The following is a 21,309-nucleotide window of genomic DNA, read 5'->3' as shown; positions in this document are numbered from 1 at the left end:
TGTGAGGAGGGCTATGCGAGAGGCGTTCAATGAATTTGAAAGTAAAGTTCTATGTACTGACTTGGTAGAAAATCATAAGAAATTTTGGTCTTATGTCAAAACGGTAGGTGGATCAAAAAAGAATGTCCAGACACTCTGTGACCAAAATGGTACTGAAACAGAGGATGACAGACTAAAGGCTGAAATACTAAATGTCTTTTTCCAAAGCTGTTTCACAGAGGAAGACTACACTGTAGTTCCTTCTCTAGATTGTCGCACAGATGACAAAATCGTAGATATCGAAATAGATGACGGAGGGATAGAAAAACAATTAAAATTGCTCAAAAGAGGAAAGGCCACGGGACCTGATGGGATACCAGTTCGATTTTACACAGAGTACGCGAAGGAACTTGCCCCCCTTCTTGCAGCGGCGTATGGTAGATCTCTAGAAGAGCGTAGCATTCCAAAAGATGGGGAAAGGGCACAGGTCATCCTCATTTTCAAGAAGGGACGTCGAACAGATGTGCAGAACTATAGACCTATACCTCTAATGTCGACCAGTTGTAGAATTTTGGAACACGTATTACTTTCGAGTTGTTGTTGTTGTTGTGGTCTTCAGTCCTGAGACTGGTTTGATGCAGCTCTAGATGCTACTCTATCCTGTGCAAGCTTCGTCATCTCCCAGTACCTACTGCAACCTACATCCTTCTGAATCTGCTTAGTGTATTCATCTCTTGGTCTCCCTCTATGATTTTTACCCTCCACGCTGCCCTCCAATGCTAAATTTGTGATCCCTTGATGCCTCAAAACATGTCCTACCAACCGATCCCTTCTTCTAGTCAAGTTGTGCCACAAACTTCTCTTCTCCCCAATCCTATTCAATACCTCCTCATTAGTTACGTGATCTACCCACCTATCTTCAGCATTCTTCTGTAGCACCACATTTCGAAAGCTTCTATTCTCTTCTTGTCCAAACTAGTTATCATCCATGTTTCACTTCCATGGCTACACTCCATACAAATAATTTCAGAAACGACTTCCTGACACTTAAATCAATACTCGATGTTAACAAATTTATCTTCTTGAGAAACGCTTTCCTTGCCATTGCCAGTCTACATTTTATATCCTCTCTACTTCGACAATCATCAGTTATTTTACTACCTAAATAGCAAAACGTCTTTACTACTTTAAGTGTCTCATTTCCTAATCTAATTCCCTCAGCATCACCCGACTTAATTTGACTACATTCCATTATCCTCGTTTTGCTTTTGTTGATGTTCATCTTATATCCTCCTTTCAAGACACTGTCCATTCCGTTCAACTGCTCTTCCAAGTCCTTTGCTGTCTCTGACAGAATTACAATGTCATTGGCGAACCTCAAAGTTTTTATTTCTTCTCCATGAATTTTAATACCTACTCCGAATTTTTCTTTTGTTTCCTTTACTGCTTGCTCAATATACAGATTGAATAACATCGGGGAGAGGCTACAACCCTGTCTCACTCCTTTCCCAACCACTGCTTCCCTTTCATGCCCCTCAACTCTTATAACTGCCATCTGGTTTCTGTACAAATTGTAAATAGCCTTTCGCTCCCTGTATTTTACCCCTGCCACCTTCAGAATTTGAAAGAGATATTCCAGTTAACGTTGTCAAAAACTTTCTCTAAGTCTACAAATGCTAGAAATGTAGATTTGCCTTTTCTTAATCTTTCTTCTAAGATAAGTTGTAAGGTCAGTATTGCCTCACGTGTTCCAACATTTCTACGGAATCCAAACTGATCTTCCCCGAGGTCGGCTTCTACCAGTTTTTCCATTCGTCTGTAAAGAATTCGCTTTAGTGTTTTGCAGCTGTGACTTATTAAACTGATAGTTCGGTAATTTTCACATCTGTCAACACCTGCTTTCTTTGGGATTGGAATTATTATATTCTTCTTGAAGTCTGAGGGTATTTCGCCTGTCTCATACATCTTGCTCACCAGATGGTAGAGTTTTGTCATGACTGGCTCTCCCGAGGCCATCAGTAGTTCTAATGGAATGTTGTCTACTCCCGGGGCCTTGTTTCGACTCAGGTCTTTCAGTGCTCTGTCAAACTCTTCACGCAGTATCTTACCTCCCATTTCGTCTTCATCTACATCCTCTTCCATTTCCATAATATTGTCCTCAAGTACATCGCCCTTATATAAACCCTCTATATACTCCTTCCACCTTTCTGCCTTCCCTTCTTTGCTTAGAACTGGGTTGCCATCTGAGCTCTTGATATTCATACAAGTGGTTCTCTTCTCTCCAAAGGTCTCTTTAATTTTCCTGTAGGCAGTATCTATCTTACCCCTAGTGAGACAAGCCTCTACATCCTTACATTTGTCCTCTAGCCATCCCTGCTTAGCCATTTTGCACTTCCTGTCGATCTCATTTTTGAGACGTTTGTATTCCTTTTTGCCTGCTTCATTTACTGCATTTTTATATTTTCTCCTTTCATCAATTAAATTTAATATTTCTTGTGTTACCCAAGGATTTCTATTAGCCCTCGTCTTTTTACCTACTTGATCGTCTGCTGCCTTCACTACTTCATCCCTCAGAGCTACCCATTTTTCCCCCATTCCTGTCAATTGTTCCCTTATGCTCTCCCTGAAACTCTGTACAACCTCTGGTTCTTTCAGTTTATCCAGGTCCCATCTCCTTAAATTCCCACCTTTTTGCAGTTTCTTCAGTTTCAATCTGCAGTTCATAACCAATAGATTGTGGTCAGAATCCACATCTGCCCCAGGAAATGTCTTACAATTTAAAACCTGGTTCCTAAATCTCTGTCTTACTTTCGAGTATAATGACTTTTCTGGAGACTAGAAATCTACTCTGTAGGAATCAGCATGGGTTTCGCAAAAGATGATCGTGTGAAACCGAGCCCGCGCTATTCATCCACGAGCCTCAGAGGGCCACAGACATGGGTTCCCAGGTAGATGCCATGTTTCTTGACTTCTGCAAGACGTTTGATACAGTTCCCCATACTCGTTTAATGAACAAAGTAAGAGCATATGGACTATCAGACGAATTGTGTGATTGGATTGAAGAGTTCCTAGATAACAGAATGCAGCATGTCATTCTCAATGGAGAGAAGTCTTCCGAAGTAAGAGTGATTTCAGGTGTGCCGCAGGGGAGTGTCGTAGGACCGTTGCTATTCACAATATATATAGCTGACCTTGTGGATAACATCGGAAGTTCACTGAGGCTTTTTGCGGATGATGCTATAGTATATTGAGAGGCTGTAACAATGGAAAATTGTACTGAAATGCAGGAGGATCTGCAGCTTATTGACACATGGTGCAGGGAATGGCAATTGACTCTCAATATAGGCAAGTGTAATGTGCTGCGAATACATAGAAAGAAAGATCCTTTATCATTTAGCTACAATATAGCAGGACAGCAACTGGAAGCAGTTAATTCCATAAATTATCTGGGAGTACGCATTAGGAGTGATTTAAAATGGAATGACCATATCAACTTAATCGTCAGTAAAGCAGATGCCACACTGAGAATCATTGGAAGAATCCTAAGGAAATGCAATCCAAAAACAAAGGAAGTAGGTTACAGTACTTGTGTTCGCCCACTGCTTGAATACTGCTCAGCAGTGTGGGATCCGTACCAGATAGGGTTGACAGAAGAGAGAGAGAAGATCCAACGGAAAGCAGCGTGCTTCGTTACAGGATCATTTAGTAATCGCGAAAGCGTTACTGAGATGACAGATAAACTCCAGTGGAAGACTCTGCAAGAGAGAGGCTCAGTGGCTTGGTACGAGCTTTCATTGAAGTTTCGAGAACACACCTTCACCGAGGAGTCAAGCAGTATATTGCTCCCTCTTACGTATATCTCGTGAAGAGACCATGAGGATAAAATCAGAGAGATTAGAGCCCACACAGAGGCATACCGATAATCTTTCTTTCCACGAACAACACGAGACTGGAATAGAAGGGAGAACTGATAGAGGTACTCGAAGTACCCTCCACCACACACCGTCAGGTGGTTTGCGGAGTATGGATGTAGATGTAGATTTTTTTTGTCCAAAAGCATAAATATAGCAGTGTTTCTCATTGTGCCAATCTAAAACTCAATGCCTCCTCAATGTGATGGGTAGCATACTGGAATTTTCCACTGTTTAAAAATCTAAATCAGAATGTCTCCTTGAAAGTTTAACAACACAGCTGTGGAGTTAATTGTCATATGACACTGTCACTTCATCCATTATTAAATGTAATGACAAACAGTTATATACAATTATTTGTCATTTTATATACTCACAGGCCATCCCTAATTATTGTGACAACAGCATCAACAACAACTTACATCCAGTAATTAATTTATTAGGCTCTGTCCGAGTGTATCTCATTCTCTCAAATGGCTCTCATTTTAAATATTGAAACTTCTTGATGAGAAATGCACTAAAGAGTCAAAGAAACTTGTACAGCTGCCTAATATCTTGCATGGCCCCCGCAAGCATGCAGAAGTGGCGCAAAACGACGTGGCAGGGACTTGACTAATATTTGAAGTAGTTCTGGAGGGAACTGACACCATGAATCCTGCAGGGCTATCCATACATCTGTAAGAGTACAAGGGGGTGGCAATCTCTTCTGAACAGGACGTTGCAAGGCATCCCAAATACACTCAATAATTTTCATGTCTGGGGAGGATGGTTGCCAGTGGAAGTGGTTAAACTCAGAAGAGTGTTCTTGGAGTCACTAAGTAGCAATTCTGGGGGCATGGGGCATCACATTGTCCTGCTGGAACCTCCAATGTTCGTCGGAATGCACAATGGACATGAATCTTTTACCGGCCGCAGTGATGACGGAGATTTGACGTTTTGCCGGATTCCTGATATTCACGTACACTTGTGAAATGGTCACGTGGGAAAATCCACATTTCACTGGTCCTTCAGAGAGGCTGTGTCTCATCACTCGTGCACCGAATATAACACCACATTCAAACTCACATATCTTGATAACCTGTCATTGTAGCAGCAGTAACAGATCTAACAACTGCGCCAGACACTTGTCTTACATAGGTATTGCCGACCGCAGTGCAGTAATCTGCCTGTTTACGTATCTCTGTGTTTGAATATGCATGCCTATACCAGTTTCTTTTGCATTTCAGTGTACATAAATTGAGTTACAACTACTTGATTGACATTTTCTGCACACTGTCAGAGAACTTTCTTCATCTATGTTGGAAGTTAAATTCTAATTCACTCACAAAGCTGATAGCCGAAAATATAAATTCGTCCTCAAATATAGTTCACAATGGTGCATATATCCATGTAGAGGTAGGTTCTCTGATGTTATTGTGCTAATGTAACAGTGAGCACAGCAATTAATGATAGGTTTTGTAGCGGCACTTTGAATTTCGCCGCGCTACATTCGTTCCCTCAGATAAAAATATCCCGTCGCAGCGGTATGAGCGCTCGACGGCAGAGAGAAAATACTAAAATTGTTAACTCTTTTTTGTTTTTTATTCCGTTTCAATTGTCTCTTGATAGCGGTAGCTTAAGGCAGACGTGATCGGATGCTGACGTAAAAACTTAATGGCTAATCTTGATCTATTTGTAATGTGTAGACATTGTGGAAGTTATTAAGAAATTCGGTGGACGGAAGTAGCAATGTGAATTAAATTGCATACAGTATCAAGAAGATTTTAATTGGTATAAATTAGTGATCCCTGGACTATTGCAAGATTTTGGAGCAGATTTTTTCACGCTGAAATGAAGGAGATTTTTGAAGACGTGGACGCCGCCCTAAAGAAGATAAGTTAATCTGGTAAAGGATGATCTCTCGTCTATGCCACTTCCCCCTGTCAGTTACATTCTGTTATTCTCTGTTTCTTTTCAATAACTTTTGTAGTGAAAATTGGTTTAACTTTTGCTCAAAAACGCCACAAGGACCACCCCAACAATAGCTTTTCCGAATAACGAAGTCCGATAGCTTTTCTGTAATACAAAGTCCGATTTGCTTTTCATTCTTTCCCTTTTTCACGGTCACTCTTCTCTCTCACATTTATTATTTTTTTTATTAACCACTAAAAGTTTGCTAATGAAATACTGTGGAATCTCATTTATCCAGCCATCATACCTCAATAAACAATCATTTAAATTTGGCAAATCTCTACTTATTAAAATTTATTGATGGAAAATGAGATAAAGGAGAAGTATTAACGATATGCTCTCTAACTGATAAAATGAGAAACAACTTAGTGAGCTGTTTGCCACAACATCATCAAAACATATTCAAATTGAAAGCAACTACAGTAACAATGTGTGTAAAAAAAAATTGTTTCTGTGGCATCAATGTGCTTTTAAAAGCACTAAAATTACGAATCAGTTGAGTACCAAAAAACAATTTAATCATAAGGTGCTGTTACTGCAACTGTGATTTAATTAGATGTCAGGAGAAAATGGATTCACAAACAGCAAGTTTACATAAAGATAACCACAATTTACTAGAAGAGGTAAACCTGAGATGATTAGGAATTACGGGCTGACGTTCAATACCACACACAAAGAGGAGTTTGAGTGGAATTTCTGGATACCATTAAGAGCAATAAATGGTGTCATCTATTCCATGACACCAAACAGGAATGTTTTTGAAGCTTCCTGGCAGACAAACTGTGTGCCACACTGAGCCTCAAACTTGAGACCTTTGCCTTTCACGGGCAAGTGCTCTACCAACTGAGGTACCAAAGCACAGCTCATGACCTGTCCTCACAGCTTTATTTCCACCAATACCTCATCTCCTGATTTCCAAACTTCACAGAAGCTCTCCTGCAAAACATGAGGCTAGCACTCCTGGAAGTAAGAATACTGCAGAGACATGGCTCAGCAAGTGTCTGGGGGATGTATGCATAATGAAATTTTCACTCTGCAGTGGAGTCTGCACCATGAAAGGCAAAGATCCTGAGTTCAAGTCTCAATCTGGCACACAGTTTTAACCAGTCAAGGACTTTCATATCACGATACACTGAAGAGTGTCAATGCTATACAAGGAAGTTTCCATCACCGATGTACAAAACTTTCACAAGTTTCTAAATCCCAGATTATTTCACTCCCCCTTGCAGGTTCAGATGGTACATTGTTTCCAATATATATGATACTAGCTTAGTGGCCACTGCTTTGCTCACATAGACCGGTCTGCACAGTTCCCCCCCCCCCCCCCCCCCCACACACACACACACACACATTGCACTACCTTCCAAACTTTTCAAGTTAATTAAGGCCATGGAAGTGCCGTTATTTCCGAATGTACTCGTAAGCCAAAAGCAGTTCTGGTAGCTGGAGTCTGAGCTCTTTGTCAGTCTTGCCTTTCGAGTTCTTATGGCTATATTTTTATAAAAACATTCATCCTCTAACACATATTTCTTTAGAAGTCAAACACCAGTTTTCATGGACGTAGCTGTAAAAATGCTTTAATAGTACTTTCATAATAATTTATTTTCAAAATAAAATTTCACTTTCTGTTTTAGTCCCCTAGCAGCTGAATTACCAAAGATGCTGAAGCATATATTTTTATTTCTGACCGAGAAAGTAAATACCAATTTGTGTAGTTCTAACTTCAAAATAGCTTGAACATCGACATATTTTCAGAAAACCTTTCATCCGCCACTTCAATCCCTTAGGGACTGAATTTCACACAATCCATTACTAAATGATGTCTGTGTTGTCGATCAACACCCTCTCCAAATTTCAAGCAATTTGGGCTGGGTGAGTCAGGCCCTATTTTACCCCCTTAGGGGTTGCATTTCCAAGAACATTGAAGCATTTAATTTTTTATTTCAAACCGATAAGCCAAATCCAAATTTTCATAGATTTAGCTATAAAAATGATTTCATAATGAAGTATTTTCATAAAACCTTTAATCCCCTATTTCACACTCTTAGGGGTTGAATTTCCAAGAACTCAAACACATTTTTTATTTGCAACTGAGAAGTCAAATGCCAATTTTCATTGTTGAAGCCTTAAAAATGCTTTAGTACTTCTTTAAATGATTTTTTTTCAAAAAAATTTTCACCCACTATTTCACCCCATAGTGGTTAAATTTCCAAAAATGCTGAAACGCATATTTCTTTATTTCTAACCAAGAAATCAAATTCCAGTTTTTGCACTTGTAGCTTCAAAACTGCTTTAATGGCAACACATTAAGAAATAAATAAATAAAAAAACAAAATAAAACAATTTTTCATTCCTTATTTCACCATCTTAGGTAGGAACTTTTGAAAAAGTTGTTATTAAACAACACCTACAGTATAAGATCAAAACCCTTGCCAAATTTCAAGTTCCTATCATTAGCGGTTTGGGCTGGGTGATGATGAGCCAGTGAGTGAGTCAGTCGTAACATTTCCTTTTACATATAGAGATAAAGAACAATATACACATCAACAGTATTACTATAACAGCAGCATAACTATTTACAATGAAAAAGACAAATTATTTGCGTTAGTTTACAATTGAAGATCAAAATGGATACCTTGGGTGGTAGTTTATGCTTCTGATCACTGAAGCAAATGAATACGAGCAGTACCTCATGTGTCATATCTGCTTATGGTGCCTGATGGGATCTTGTTGCAGCCTCAAACGCATTGTTAAAGAAATTCTATGTTCCAAAATGGGATCAAAATAAAGCTGTTATCACGCTTACAGGCACAGTCTTTTAGAGGTTGTGTCCTTCTTTTCCTCTGACATTTGAAATTAATTAGCCAGCTAGTTTAGTGTTCACTCTGAACTGCAGCAGTTTGCTATTTTTCACATTAACAAGTCACTGACATGGGAGCAGCAACTGGGAATTGAACGTTGACATTCAGACTGCTAATGTGACAAAATACCCCCTGAGACTCAAAATCCAGTAATTCTGCTTCTCTCTTTGCCCTAATAAGTAGCTCTTCATTGCTCAGCATTGTCACATCACATACTTTTTTAGATCCCCCTGCAAACAATGGACTGAACAACATTTTGATTGAGCAAAAGGCTCAGGTGCAAATTTTGGGGCACGGTGTATACATTCTCCTGTTCCTGCAATCTGCTTCAAAATATGCTAGATTCTAAAACAATGTTGCATAAAGACGAACTTTGTACAAACCACTGCCATGCCAGTACACAGACTGTAAACAATGTCATACAGCTCCCAATCATGGAAAAGACTTATTAGTGCATTATCTTAAATACAGACACACAATTGTGTGACTGAAAGGAGTAGATCCTAATATTATCTTGCGTGTGTACATCTCTCAAATCAGTTTCCATACATCTGTGTCTTCAAATTGCTGTTGACACTAACAATGATTTGACATTTATCTGGAGAAAAACAATGAGGATGCTATCAAGAACAAAGAATGGAAAAATGGTACCCACATAAATGACTTCATATTAAATCATTGACAATGATGAGCCTGCAAGTTTTCTTTCTTTCACTTCTGTTTTTCAGTGAACTCACCGCTTCTGCTTTTCAGTGAATGATCAAGTATTTAATATGCTTTTAATTTATTACTACTTTTAATTCGTTACTGTTATTATTTATTATGGATGGGCAATTATGAGTACAAATCAATTAATTGGCCTTAAATGAATTGATTAATCATATTGATTAATTGTATCTTAATAGTTAACCATTCAATTAACTGTTACATTACACATTTATTTTAAAACATTAAGTATTCCCCTAAAAGTATTTTTATGATGTAAAGGTTAGTTGCACAAAAAGTGAAGCAGTGCTATCACACTTTTATTTCTCTTCGTGTAACAAAAATAACAAACTTTTCTTAAAATTTTTAGCTGAAGATATTTAATATCTATACTGTAGTGAATGTGCTAACAAGAACCAAAATTTTTCAGAAAGTGAACCTTTACCACCTTTCACTACATATTTCTATTCTTTGCTACCACAAAGTTGACGTATCACATACTGTATCTCATAAGTAGACACAACATTATAGCTGGGTTATGGGTGGCTCATAGGTGTGTAGTGAACAGAGGAAGGGTAACACTGTTGCTGAGTGGTGAAGGGATGTGAGAGGGGGTAATGCTTACTTACAGCATTTCTGCCCAGTGCTGACAACTCAGGAGTTTGCATGCTTTGTGCTAATCAGCAGCTATGGTATAACTCACTACAGGAGTAACAAGATTTGGTAAAAACACATCACAGAGATGTTCATGTTCAAACAATCTTGTTGCGTTATTTATTTCTGAACTGACACAACAACACAAAACTTGGCCACACTACTTAATAGCAACTCTTAGACCATAGATAATGTGTTAGACTGAGGATGACATAATTTCCTTGGCACCAACTTCTCTACAACTATACCTCATGACTATTGGAAAAACAGTTGTGGTCTCTTGCTGCATTTATTGTTGTACAGAGCCTTTTGTGAAAGGAAGTATTATTAGCTTAGTATAAAAGCACTTCTTGAAATTGTGGAACAGCTGTTAATCATTTTTATACTCAGAAAGGCACTGTCACAAAAATTACATTTTGTTTAATAGACTAGTACAGCAGGAAAGTACATTTTTTGTTTTCAGTCACTAAACCAGAATTGGAAATGAATGCTGGGACGAACAAATTTTTTAAATATATCAGGGACTTCATTGAAAAAGATTTAGCTATCCCTGGCACAGCCATAAAATCGGCAAGTGTAGCAAAAAAGCTGCTTGGGAAAGAAACAATAATGTTAAATAATTTGCAGTGACCAGCTTGCAGGACGAAGAAGAAAATTTTAGATTTGGAATCATTAGTATGTTACCTTCAAAACATAAGTTACTATGTAGTTACAGTGTTTGTAATTTCTTGAAATGTGGAACTGAAAACCCACCAAATTCGGCACTCTTTTTATAAATTATCTGATTATCTATATTCTAATATTCCAATTGTCTGTTAGTTGCAGACAAGTAGCACAGCTGATTGTGAGCAAGTCTGTAATACCACAGATGTAAGCAATGTTCTGACAAATATCAACATGCCCATATAAATACTAACTACAAAAACACTAAAGGATAAACACCCTCTACTCAAAACAAGTGAGAAAGTGGAGGCTTTCTTGCTAACTGTAACAAATTTAGCATGACTCAGCACAAATAGTAAAAACAAACAGTGATGACTTTGTTCCTCCACTGTAAACATATTTAGTTTTTAATAGTTAATTCTGATTTGTTGTCTTCCCATTCATCATCAACATAGATTCTCTTCCATGATGGGATCTACACAACATGCAGATTAAATAATAGTTTGCAAGTTTAGATACCTATGCCAAAGCAATAGTGTAGAAAGCACTTTCAGGTGCTGCCAACTGGTAGCTCTATGAGCAAAAATTGAACAACAGAAAAGTATTCATCAGCTGTTCAGATCTTAGATTTAACTCTTAATTTTCATTGCCAAAAGACATACAGTTTCATCACAAGCAATCACAAATTGAGGGAGAAAGTGGGAGAAATATTCCATAAAGGGTGTTTAGAAAGCTTGATTACAGAAACATTATTACTTAAGGGACATTTTGGCCTCCCTGTTTGTTGTCTATAAATAAGATACAAAGGTAATCCCAAAAGTAAGGTCTCCAAAGCACTTGGGCAGCAGGGAATCTGTCTAAGTGCCTGCTGGTCACACTGTTTTTCTCCTTACTCCCTCCACTCTATACAGAAACCACTACACATCTGTTGGAGCTTTCAGTCTTGGCTTGGCAGCCAGTTGTGATGGAGCTTTGGTTAGCCACTACTGCCAGGTGCAAAATTCACACAGTTTTCAGTTTTTGAGTGCAAAAGGCTTTAAACCAATTGACACTCATTGACAATTGACCGAAGTGTATGGCGAGTCGTGTATGGATGTCAAAAATGTCCACAAGTGGTTTAGAGAGTTTGCAGACGATTGTACTGAAATTCAAAATGAGGAAATAACCGAGAGACTGCCAATTCCCACAGACACAATTGAAAGAGGTTGAACAATTCAGGTTTCAAAGATTGGCGGATCACTCTCACTGAGCTCTGCAATGATGTTCCAGAGGATTTTTGAAGCACCAATCACAGGACCTTGACTAAAGTGTTGTAATTTCGGAAGGTGTGCGCAAGATGGGTTCTGAGAATGCTGACAGAAGACTAAAAATGACAACGTGTTTGGATGGGACATCACCACCCACTCACCCATAGTCGCAACTTAGAACCCAGTGACTACCATTTGTTTCCCAAGTTGATAGAACACTTGGCTGGAAGGCGCTTCAGTGATGACAACAACAACTGGTTTCCCACCTCCGGAAAGGCAACTCACTCACCCTCCACAACCTTTCCAGCAAACCTCAACCTCCTCTCATATCACTCAGACCCAGTCTCTCCCATCTAATCAATCTCCCACTTCCAGCTCCACTCCCCCCCAAAACCTCAAAATTCTAATCAACACAATCTGGAACCACAACACCCTAATTCAGTAGTTAACCTTTCCTCCAAACCTCTCTCCCAATCCGAAACCTCTGTCCTATCCAAAGGCCTCACCTTCAGCCCTACTCCCAGATTCAACCAAACAGCCCTCGTCAAAGATTTACTGTCCTACACTCGTACTCTCTGCTGGAAATATCACTTTGCCACGAAGAAAAATAATCCTAATCCTACTCCTAATGATCCAACTCCCCAAGACGCTATCCAAATTGCAGAACTAGCACTCCTGAAAGTGAGACCGGGCGTGAGTCGTGCTTCGGTAGCTCAGTTGGTAGAGCACTTGCCCGCGAAAGGCAAAGCTCCCGAGCTCGAGTTTCGGTCGGGCACACAGTTTTAATCTGCCAGGAAGTTTCATATCAGCGCACACACCGCTGCAGAGTGAAAATCTCATTCTGGAAACATCGCCAAGGCTGTGGCTAAGCCATGTCTCCGCAGTATCCTTTCTTTCAGGAGTGCTATTTCTGCAAGGTTCGCAGGAGAGCTTCTGTAAAGTTTGGAAGGTAGGAGACGAGATACTGGCAGAAGTAAAGCTGTGAGACCGGGCGTGAGTCGTGCTTCGGTAGCTCAGTTGGTAGAGCACTTGCCCGCGAAACGCAAAGGTCCCGAGTTCGAGTCTCGGTCGGGCACACAGTTTTAATCTGCCAGGAAGTTTCTGTTTATGGGTCGCTTAGAGGAAGCCTTCTTGGTTACCCAGGCCTGCCAACCCAAAGTTTGGATCCATGATCTGGACTCACAGTGAAGAAGAACTCCAGAATTTCCTCTCCAACCTCAACTCCTTTGGTTCCATCAGATTCACCTGGTCCTACTCCAAATCCCACGCCACTTTCCTTGACGTTGACCTCCATCTGTCCAATGGCCAGCTTCACACATCCGCCCACATCAAACCCACCAACAAGCAACAGTACCTCCATTATGACAGCTGCCACCCATTCCACATCAAACGGTCCCTTCCCTACAGCCTAGGTCTTCGTGGCAAACGAATCTGCTCCAGTCCTGAAACCCTGAATCATTACACTAACAACCTGAAAACAGCTTTCGCATCCCACAACTACCCTCCTGACCTGGTACAGAAGGAAATAACCAGAGCCACTTCCTCATCCCCTCAAACCCATAATCTCCCACAGAGGAACCCCAAAAAGTGCCCCACTTGTGACAGGATACTTTCCGGGACTGGATCAGACTCCGAATGTGGTTCTCCAGCAGGGATACGACTTCCTCAAATCCTGCCCTGAAATGAGATCCATCCTTCATGAAATCCTCCCCACTCCACCAAGAGTGTCTTTCTGCCATCCACCTAACCTTCGCAACCTCTTGGTTCATCCCTATGAAATCCCCAAACCACCTTCCCTACCCTCTGGCTCCTACCCTTGTAACTGCACCCGGTGTAAAACCTGCCCCTTCTCCCTCCCACCACCACCTACCCCAGTCCTGTAACCCAGAAAGTGTACACAATCAAAGGCAGAGCTATGTGTGAAAGCACCCACGTGATTTACCAACTAACCTGCCTACACTGTGAAGCTCTCTACGTGGAAATGACCAGTAACAAACTGTCCATTTGCATGAATGGACACAGGCAGACAGTGTTTGTTGGTAATGAGGATCACCCTGTGGCTAAACATACCTTGGTGCACGGCCAGCACATTTTGGCACAGTGTTACACCGTCCGGGTTATCTGGATACTTCCCACTAACACCAACCTATCAGAACTCCGGAGATGGTAACTTGCCCTTCAATATATCCTCTCTTCCCGTTACCCACCAGGCCTCAACCTCCACTAATTTCAAGTTGCCGCATTCAACAACATCTTTGCCCAAACTCTTTGCCTTTACATATGTCTGCTTGTGTCTGTGTCTGTGTGTGTGTGTGTGTGTGTGTGTGTGTGTGTGTGTGTGTGTGTGTGTGTGTGTGTGTATACCTGTCCTTTTCCCCCCCCTAAAGTAAGTCTTTCCGCTCCCGGGAAACCCACATCCTTTCGTCTTTCCATATTAAACTGAAGACCTTACTTTTGGGATCTCTGTTGTGTATTTGTTCATTTCCGAGTTTGTTTACTGCATTTACTGTATTATATCTTTGTTGCTCCAGCTAGACAAAGAAGAGCAACATTTACAGCTGTAGTAGTTTTCCGAGTCATGACACAGCTTTTAGTACACAGTATTGACTTATAAATTCTATCACATTTGATATCCTCTGGATACAAGCTATTTAAACTATACAAGGTTTTTCAATTTAACATGCTTTAGCTTTCATGGGAGAATTCGTTGCATGCGATGAGAAGATATGTGTTTACATTACAGATTTCTTTATTTATGTCACTTAGTGTAACCGTGAAGCCCTAGTACTGTTTACAGATTTATAACAAACATTATCTTCAATTGATGCTCTACTCATAGGTAATGCGCACATTTTATACTGTGTATAATGCATATCAGTAATGGAGCATGCACCTCATAATTGGTAAAAAAGGAATATACACAGCAAATGTATTTCTGCCTTTATTATAGAGGGAACAAGACCTAACAGAACACAGAACGTGCTTCAGCAGTCTCACCAACTTCATTGAGAAGTAACCATAGTAAAGTTACATTCGTACAATGTTTAAACAGTAATTTAACACCACCAGTTTCGTTTAAACCAGGGCCAGCCAGAAATTCTGCACACATGCAAAGCTGCTGCACATGTGCACCTTCTTGGTCACAGTGAGGACACATGCCACACATGTAAACAGGAAAAGGGAACCGCCACTGCTCATGTAGTGTAGGCCTCTAAGCACAGATCTCACTGCTTTGCTTTACCCACTAGCTGTGAAGCACTGTATTTGGGGCACTCACATGCTCTTCTCCCAGTAATGCAATCATGGGAAGGTATCATGTTATTCCATCACCCTATCAACAAACGTCATGGTTCCAAAACAAATGGTGCATAAATATGCTGGGTTAGTTTCACGCCCATGTTAGGTACCGAAATATCCTTTGCGGCAAGGCATGTGCCTCTCAACAATGAAAGTATGATTTTTAAGCACTTGAGTACACCCCTTGAAGAACCAGTTTAATATCAAATTTTTCAGATAACAATGTTTGCCTATGTAACAAGGAACAGGATGAGGCACAGTTAATAAATAATAATTTTAAATCCAGGAAAAAAATAGCGACACATGTTTATCATTGATGATGAGAAATGATAAAGTTGATGTTGCGCACAAAAGCACAGCATACTCGTAAACACAAGAAGTTGCTAAGATTTTCGTCACTAATACTCGATCGAAACCTTGATTTATTCCTTTTCATTATAGAGAAAAATCTTTCACACACACATAAGTAGGTCCGAACAAGGACTAAACTCTTGCAGCTTTGTGATGTAGGTGTGGGAACTCTTGCTGTGGAAAATTTTTGTAGAACTCTTTTATACTTCGTACTGCAAAGAACTTGTCCTTCAGCTATGTATTGTAATGCAGGTTGATCAGTTCCATCTATAGATGATTCAGAGCATCTTCAACTGATGCTGAAAACGACCGTGCAAAGCAACGAATGATAGGAGACACACTTGTTACCATCTGCAAATCATGTTTGAAATTTGCTCCTTTATTTTTAAATTATTGATATGTATTATTAAAACCTAGTACTTTCATGGGCCAAACACAAAGGTTAGTGAAACGTGCAGCGTATTCAGACAATAGTTGGGTCTCACAAAGAGCAAACTTCCTTTCAAAAGAGTTTAATTTTCCCAACATGTCAGAAATTTAATTATTTTCACCTTGCAAACTAATGTTCAGACTGTTGGTACAAGACGTAATGTCGATGAGAAATGCAAGGGCCATTAGCCAGCAAAGGTCTTCTAATTCTGATTCACTCTTACTCTTCTCATGTAAGAAATGTAGTACAGTCAAACATAAATTGCAATATCTTCTGAACATTTTACCTCAACTAAGCCAGCATACTTCAGTATAGTAAGGTATGTCGCATATGCCTCTCCTAATTCCTCCAAGGACGGTTGAAACCGGTGGTGTGGGAGCCCATGTGTCTTCAGATAGTTTACACTATGCACAACAATTTGCATGGCGTTTGATAAAGTTACTGATTTTGCACAAAGCACCTCTTGATGTAGAATGCAGTGAATTTTATACAAAGTCTTTTCTGTGCATCCTAGCTTTTTACGTACGCATCAGTGTTATGGGTCCTCTCTGATAGCCTCGCATTGCCGGTGCTCCACAAGTGGTCACTGAGATTAACCGATTCCAATCCATACTGACAACATCAATTGCTTGCTAGACAGCTCGGAGTATGTCTACACCTGCTGCAGTCCCTTTCAAAGGCACCAAGTCCAAACTATCCTCTGTTACACATAAAGAGTTATCGACACATCATTTGTATATCACTACCTGAGCCATATCTGTAAGATTTGTTGCTTCATCCAAAGCAACATAGTTGTTAACCTTATTTATTAACTGCCTGTGCACATCACTGGCCATAATACCTATACATCTGTGTCACTATTTGTTTGGAAAGGCCAATTTCTTGAAACCTCCTACTGTTCGTGATACACAAAAGTTCTGCCGCATCAACGAGACAGTCTTTTACATATTTCCCTTCGGAAAACCGTTTCCCAATTCTTAATGCAATTTTGAAACTTGTTCACTGTGCAGATGTACTGTGACTGTAATTCTGGAAAATTGAAAACAGTACACTCTACAGCAAAACAGAGATAAATGTAACACAAGAAACGAAGAGTTGAAGAGGTATCAATCATTACGACTTACATTAAAATGCTGTCGATGTGCCACACCCATTTTCTCAAGCGCACTTAATTTTCCTTGCTGTTCCTCACTGTTCAGTGCACTACACTTGTCTTTACAAAATGAGTTGTAGTTTCTCCAAATCGTGAACTTCCGCAGGCCGCCTATTATTTGGCAGCACAGCAAACACTGCATGTTTTCGCCTACTGCTGTTAAGAAGAATTGCAGTTCCCAGTTGAGTTTAAATGGCTGAGAACACAGAACTCTCATTCTTTCCTTTTTTGCAATACTCGCTACTTCTCAGTATGTCTTGTGCAAGGCTACAGTCACCAGACGGATGCAAGACGGGTTGTGCTTCGGTCCTCCCGGTACCGTGTAAACAAGGAAGCAGAACCGTCACCCCGCATTTGGTATTTATATCTAGTCACAGATGTCAATGTCCCGCTTTCCCCGCCGACCAAGATGTGTGCACCTGTGCCACACTTCCACACTTTTGCACAATGTGCAGCATTTGGCCAGTCCTGATTTAAACAAACTACATTTAACATTGTAAAGTTAGTACGAAATCCATTGCAAAACATCAGAAAAGAGATCAGAATGCTACCTTGAGCTCCTACTGACATTTTGCCAACAGTCATGTGATTCTATGTTGAAACAGGGCCAAGTGCATAGCTACTGCACTGCTTGCCTGGTCATCTTCAGTCAAATAAGTAACTACTGTTAGATTGCTGATGTTGGCAACAATGAACATAACAGTCAATACAAATGCTCAGTTTTGTTCTGACATTAGATGACGAATACTAGAGGACAGTCGAACTTGTTTCCATAATAAAGCAACAGAAGCCAGTCAACACTCAAAAGACTTTAAAACAAAAAAGGAAAAATTAAAATAATTAATTGTTAGGATAATTGATTATGTGAAATTAATAACTGGCTATCATTAAATTACAATCAACTGAAAATTGCCCATCCCCATCTGACGTCTCAGACAGATAGAATACTTCTAAGTGCAGACATGAGCCAGCAAGCATGTGTGACTACTACGCAAGCAGTTCACATTGTCATCATCATCATCATCATTATTCCCAAATATAAAGTAGTTTTGTAGTTCAAATGGCTCTGAGCACTATGGGACTTAACATCTATGGTCATCAGTCCCCTAGAACTTAGAACTACTTAAACATAACTAACCTAAGGACATCACACAACACCCAGTCATCACGAGGCAGAGAAAATCCCTGACCCCGCCGGGAATCGAACCCAGGAACCCGGGCGTGGGAAGCGAGGACGCTACCGCACGACCACGAGCTGCGCACAGTTTTGTAGTGCCCCTTGAAACGTAAATTAGGTGAAAATCTGCTACGCTACTTGTAACCTTTTTTTTTATTCTTTATCTTTTTCCAACCTATAATAATTATTGCACAAACACATTCAGATGGAAAATATCTGATAAATATCTACCAACAAAGTAATCAATTTTTGATAAAAATATGTAACTAGATCAATAAAACATCTACTCACCAAGCAGCGGAAGGAGAATACACATATAAAAAGCCTTTCCTTCATATAAGAAGTCTCTCCTCCTATCCTGTCTGGGAAGTCTCTCCTGACCTGGGCTTCCAGATGACCTTTACAAACTTTCCCCATTTCCTGAACCTCATCAGTCCTTTTCCTTCACCCTTCTTCCTTCCCCTTCAACCCTTCTCTCAGAAGGAGGAGCCACTACTGGCTCCAAAAGCTTGCAAATTTAATATCGTTATAAGTGTGTTCTCCTATCGTGCACGATGAGCAGATTTATTATTTATCTGATAAATATCTAAAACAAATGTAAACCACCTATATCCTGATAGGATTTCCGTGGGAGTCAAACTAGATCAAGGACAGGGAAATAATTTTGCTCCAGGTGAGATGCTTCAGACTACTGGTCAAAACTCTTTCCTATAATAACAGCAGCAGCCTCTTTTTGTGGTGACACTGTTTTTACCATTAAATCAATTAAACTGATGCTTCATCGAAGTTACAGAAGTTAACTAATAAACATTACACCTCACAGACTGCTTGTAGCAACACTCAGAGAGACTGAGATGCTACAGATGTAATTCATGGCCATTTATTATAACTGCAAATATCAGTAAGATGAGAGAAGTCTACGCTACCAGTGCCAAGAAGTGAATTAATGACAGATTTGTAGAAAACACGAAAAAAGTTTGGATGTGTATGGTTACCCTTTGGCCCCATATAGTAATTACCACTACCGTTAGACAGTAAATGAAAAAGGACAAACGTTTTAACATCGTCAAGAGTTATTCACGCAAAATTCTCATTTCTGTTCTGTGTTCCTCTCTGGTAATTTAGAGTTGTTTTAGAACTGACACCCATATTCTCCACCACAATCCCTATGCTGCCTTTGGACATTTATTATTTCCACAGAAGACACCAATGCCAAAAAATTTGAATTAAAAAAGAAAAGGACTCAACTTCATTACAGGCAGATTTGTTGTATAACTGACAAATATTTTTGTACTCTTTTATATCTGTTGATCTATTTTTAATCATATATACATTCGATATAGTTCAAAATAGAAGAAAATATTACACTAGAATTCAATAACAAGTATTTTACAATGAACTGCATAACATATACTAGGTCTTCATGCATCCAACTATTTCCTCCTGGAAATTCCTCCAACATGTTTACATCTTTCCGTGATTTGCTGAGAATTTGTGTGCTTTAAGATTTCCAACATAAATTGTAAAAATTATATTACATAAAATTTCATTTTGCAATAATTTTTAAATGGAATTATTTACCTTGGGTTGGTTGTCCCTTTGGTTTTCTGAGAACAGAGGTCGTGGACTCCTCGATGGTGGGTCTCCTCCTGTCCGTTCTGTGCCAACACCCGTAGAGTGCTTTCCCCCTGATAAATCTACATTTTCTGAGTTCTCGTTGCAGATAGACCGACACTTCGAACAAAGAACTTGCCGTGGCCGCAATCGGACAGTCATTCGAGAGTTTTTGTGACGAGCAGGAGGTCGTACAGGTCTCCGTACATGATGGAATGCTGCAGGTGGAGTTGCCTTTTCCTGGAAGTATGTGAAGCGTTGGCTCAAGCTAAAAAGCTTGTCCTCATCACATGCACTCCCAGATACCGGAATATTTACACCACATGGAAGCTGTCTGTAAAATAGAACACAAGAACAAATGAGAGAAATAGCACGACTTAATCAAAACATTATTGTCACACAATAATTAAATGCCTAAGTAAATACAGTAGTTTCAATTCTCTGAAGCGCTGCCAAATCATTGGCTAGAATTGAAACTCGTGCTCAGTAAAACTGCTTGGTGGGTAGCAATGTACACGAATCATTGCACATGTACTAATCAGTCAAACATTATACATTATGGCCACTGATCTACTATTAATACAAACCAGTCCTGATGACAGCAGCTTCAACTGGCGAGGAATTACTGCTAGTCAGACGCACGCATGGTGCACACAGTATCACTCCATGTGTAGAATGAGGAATGCACGCAATCTATCTGAGTTTGACTGAGGACAGACTGTGATGGCCCGGAAGCTTGGCACAAGCATTTCGGGCACTGTATGACTCATCAGGTATTAGAAGAGTGCTGTGGTGAGTGTCTTCAACATGTGGCGAAACCATGTTCACGTCATGGGATCGTGTGGCCACCCCTCATTACAGATGTCAGATGTCATAGCCTGGGCAGACTGGTAAAACAGGTAAGGCGGCAAACTGTGGCAGAACTAACATCAGAATTTAATGCTGAGAGAGTACAAGTACGTCTGAACACACAGTACACCAAACACCCTTAACGATGGGCCTCCACAGCCGACAACCCACGCATGTGCCAATATTAACACCACAACATCAACAACTACGACTGAAATGTGCCGTGGCCATCGGCAATGGATGCTGACGCAGTGGCAGAGCATTGCGCGGTCTGATGAATCCCGAAGCCTTTTCATCATGCCGACGGGAGGGTGCGAATCCGTCATCTTCAAGGGGAACAGCTCCTCGACACCTGCACTACAGGACACATGCAAGCTGGCAGCAGCTCCATCGTGCTCTGGGGGACATTTACATGGGTACCTATGGGTCCAGAGAAGCTCGTGCAAGCACCATGAAAGCCAAGACGTA

General features: G+C 40.2%; 1 protein-coding gene across 1 annotated transcript in view; it reads right to left on the bottom strand.

Annotated features, from left to right (window-relative positions):
* Positions 1–21,309, bottom strand: part of LOC126260150 (PWWP domain-containing protein 2B-like) — a 219,297-nt gene that overhangs the window by 129,106 nt on the left and 68,882 nt on the right. Inside the window, exon 2 of the mRNA XM_049957404.1 lies at positions 19,960–20,326. Coding sequence (XP_049813361.1) covers positions 19,960–20,326 — 367 coding nt within the window. The remainder of the gene's footprint in view (positions 1–19,959; positions 20,327–21,309) is intronic.

The sequence above is a fragment of the Schistocerca nitens genome, chromosome 5, assembly GCF_023898315.1.
Source record: "Schistocerca nitens isolate TAMUIC-IGC-003100 chromosome 5, iqSchNite1.1, whole genome shotgun sequence".
Classification (NCBI taxonomy): Eukaryota; Metazoa; Arthropoda; class Insecta; order Orthoptera; family Acrididae; genus Schistocerca; species Schistocerca nitens.
This window is presented reverse-complemented; position numbering and strand designations above follow the sequence as displayed.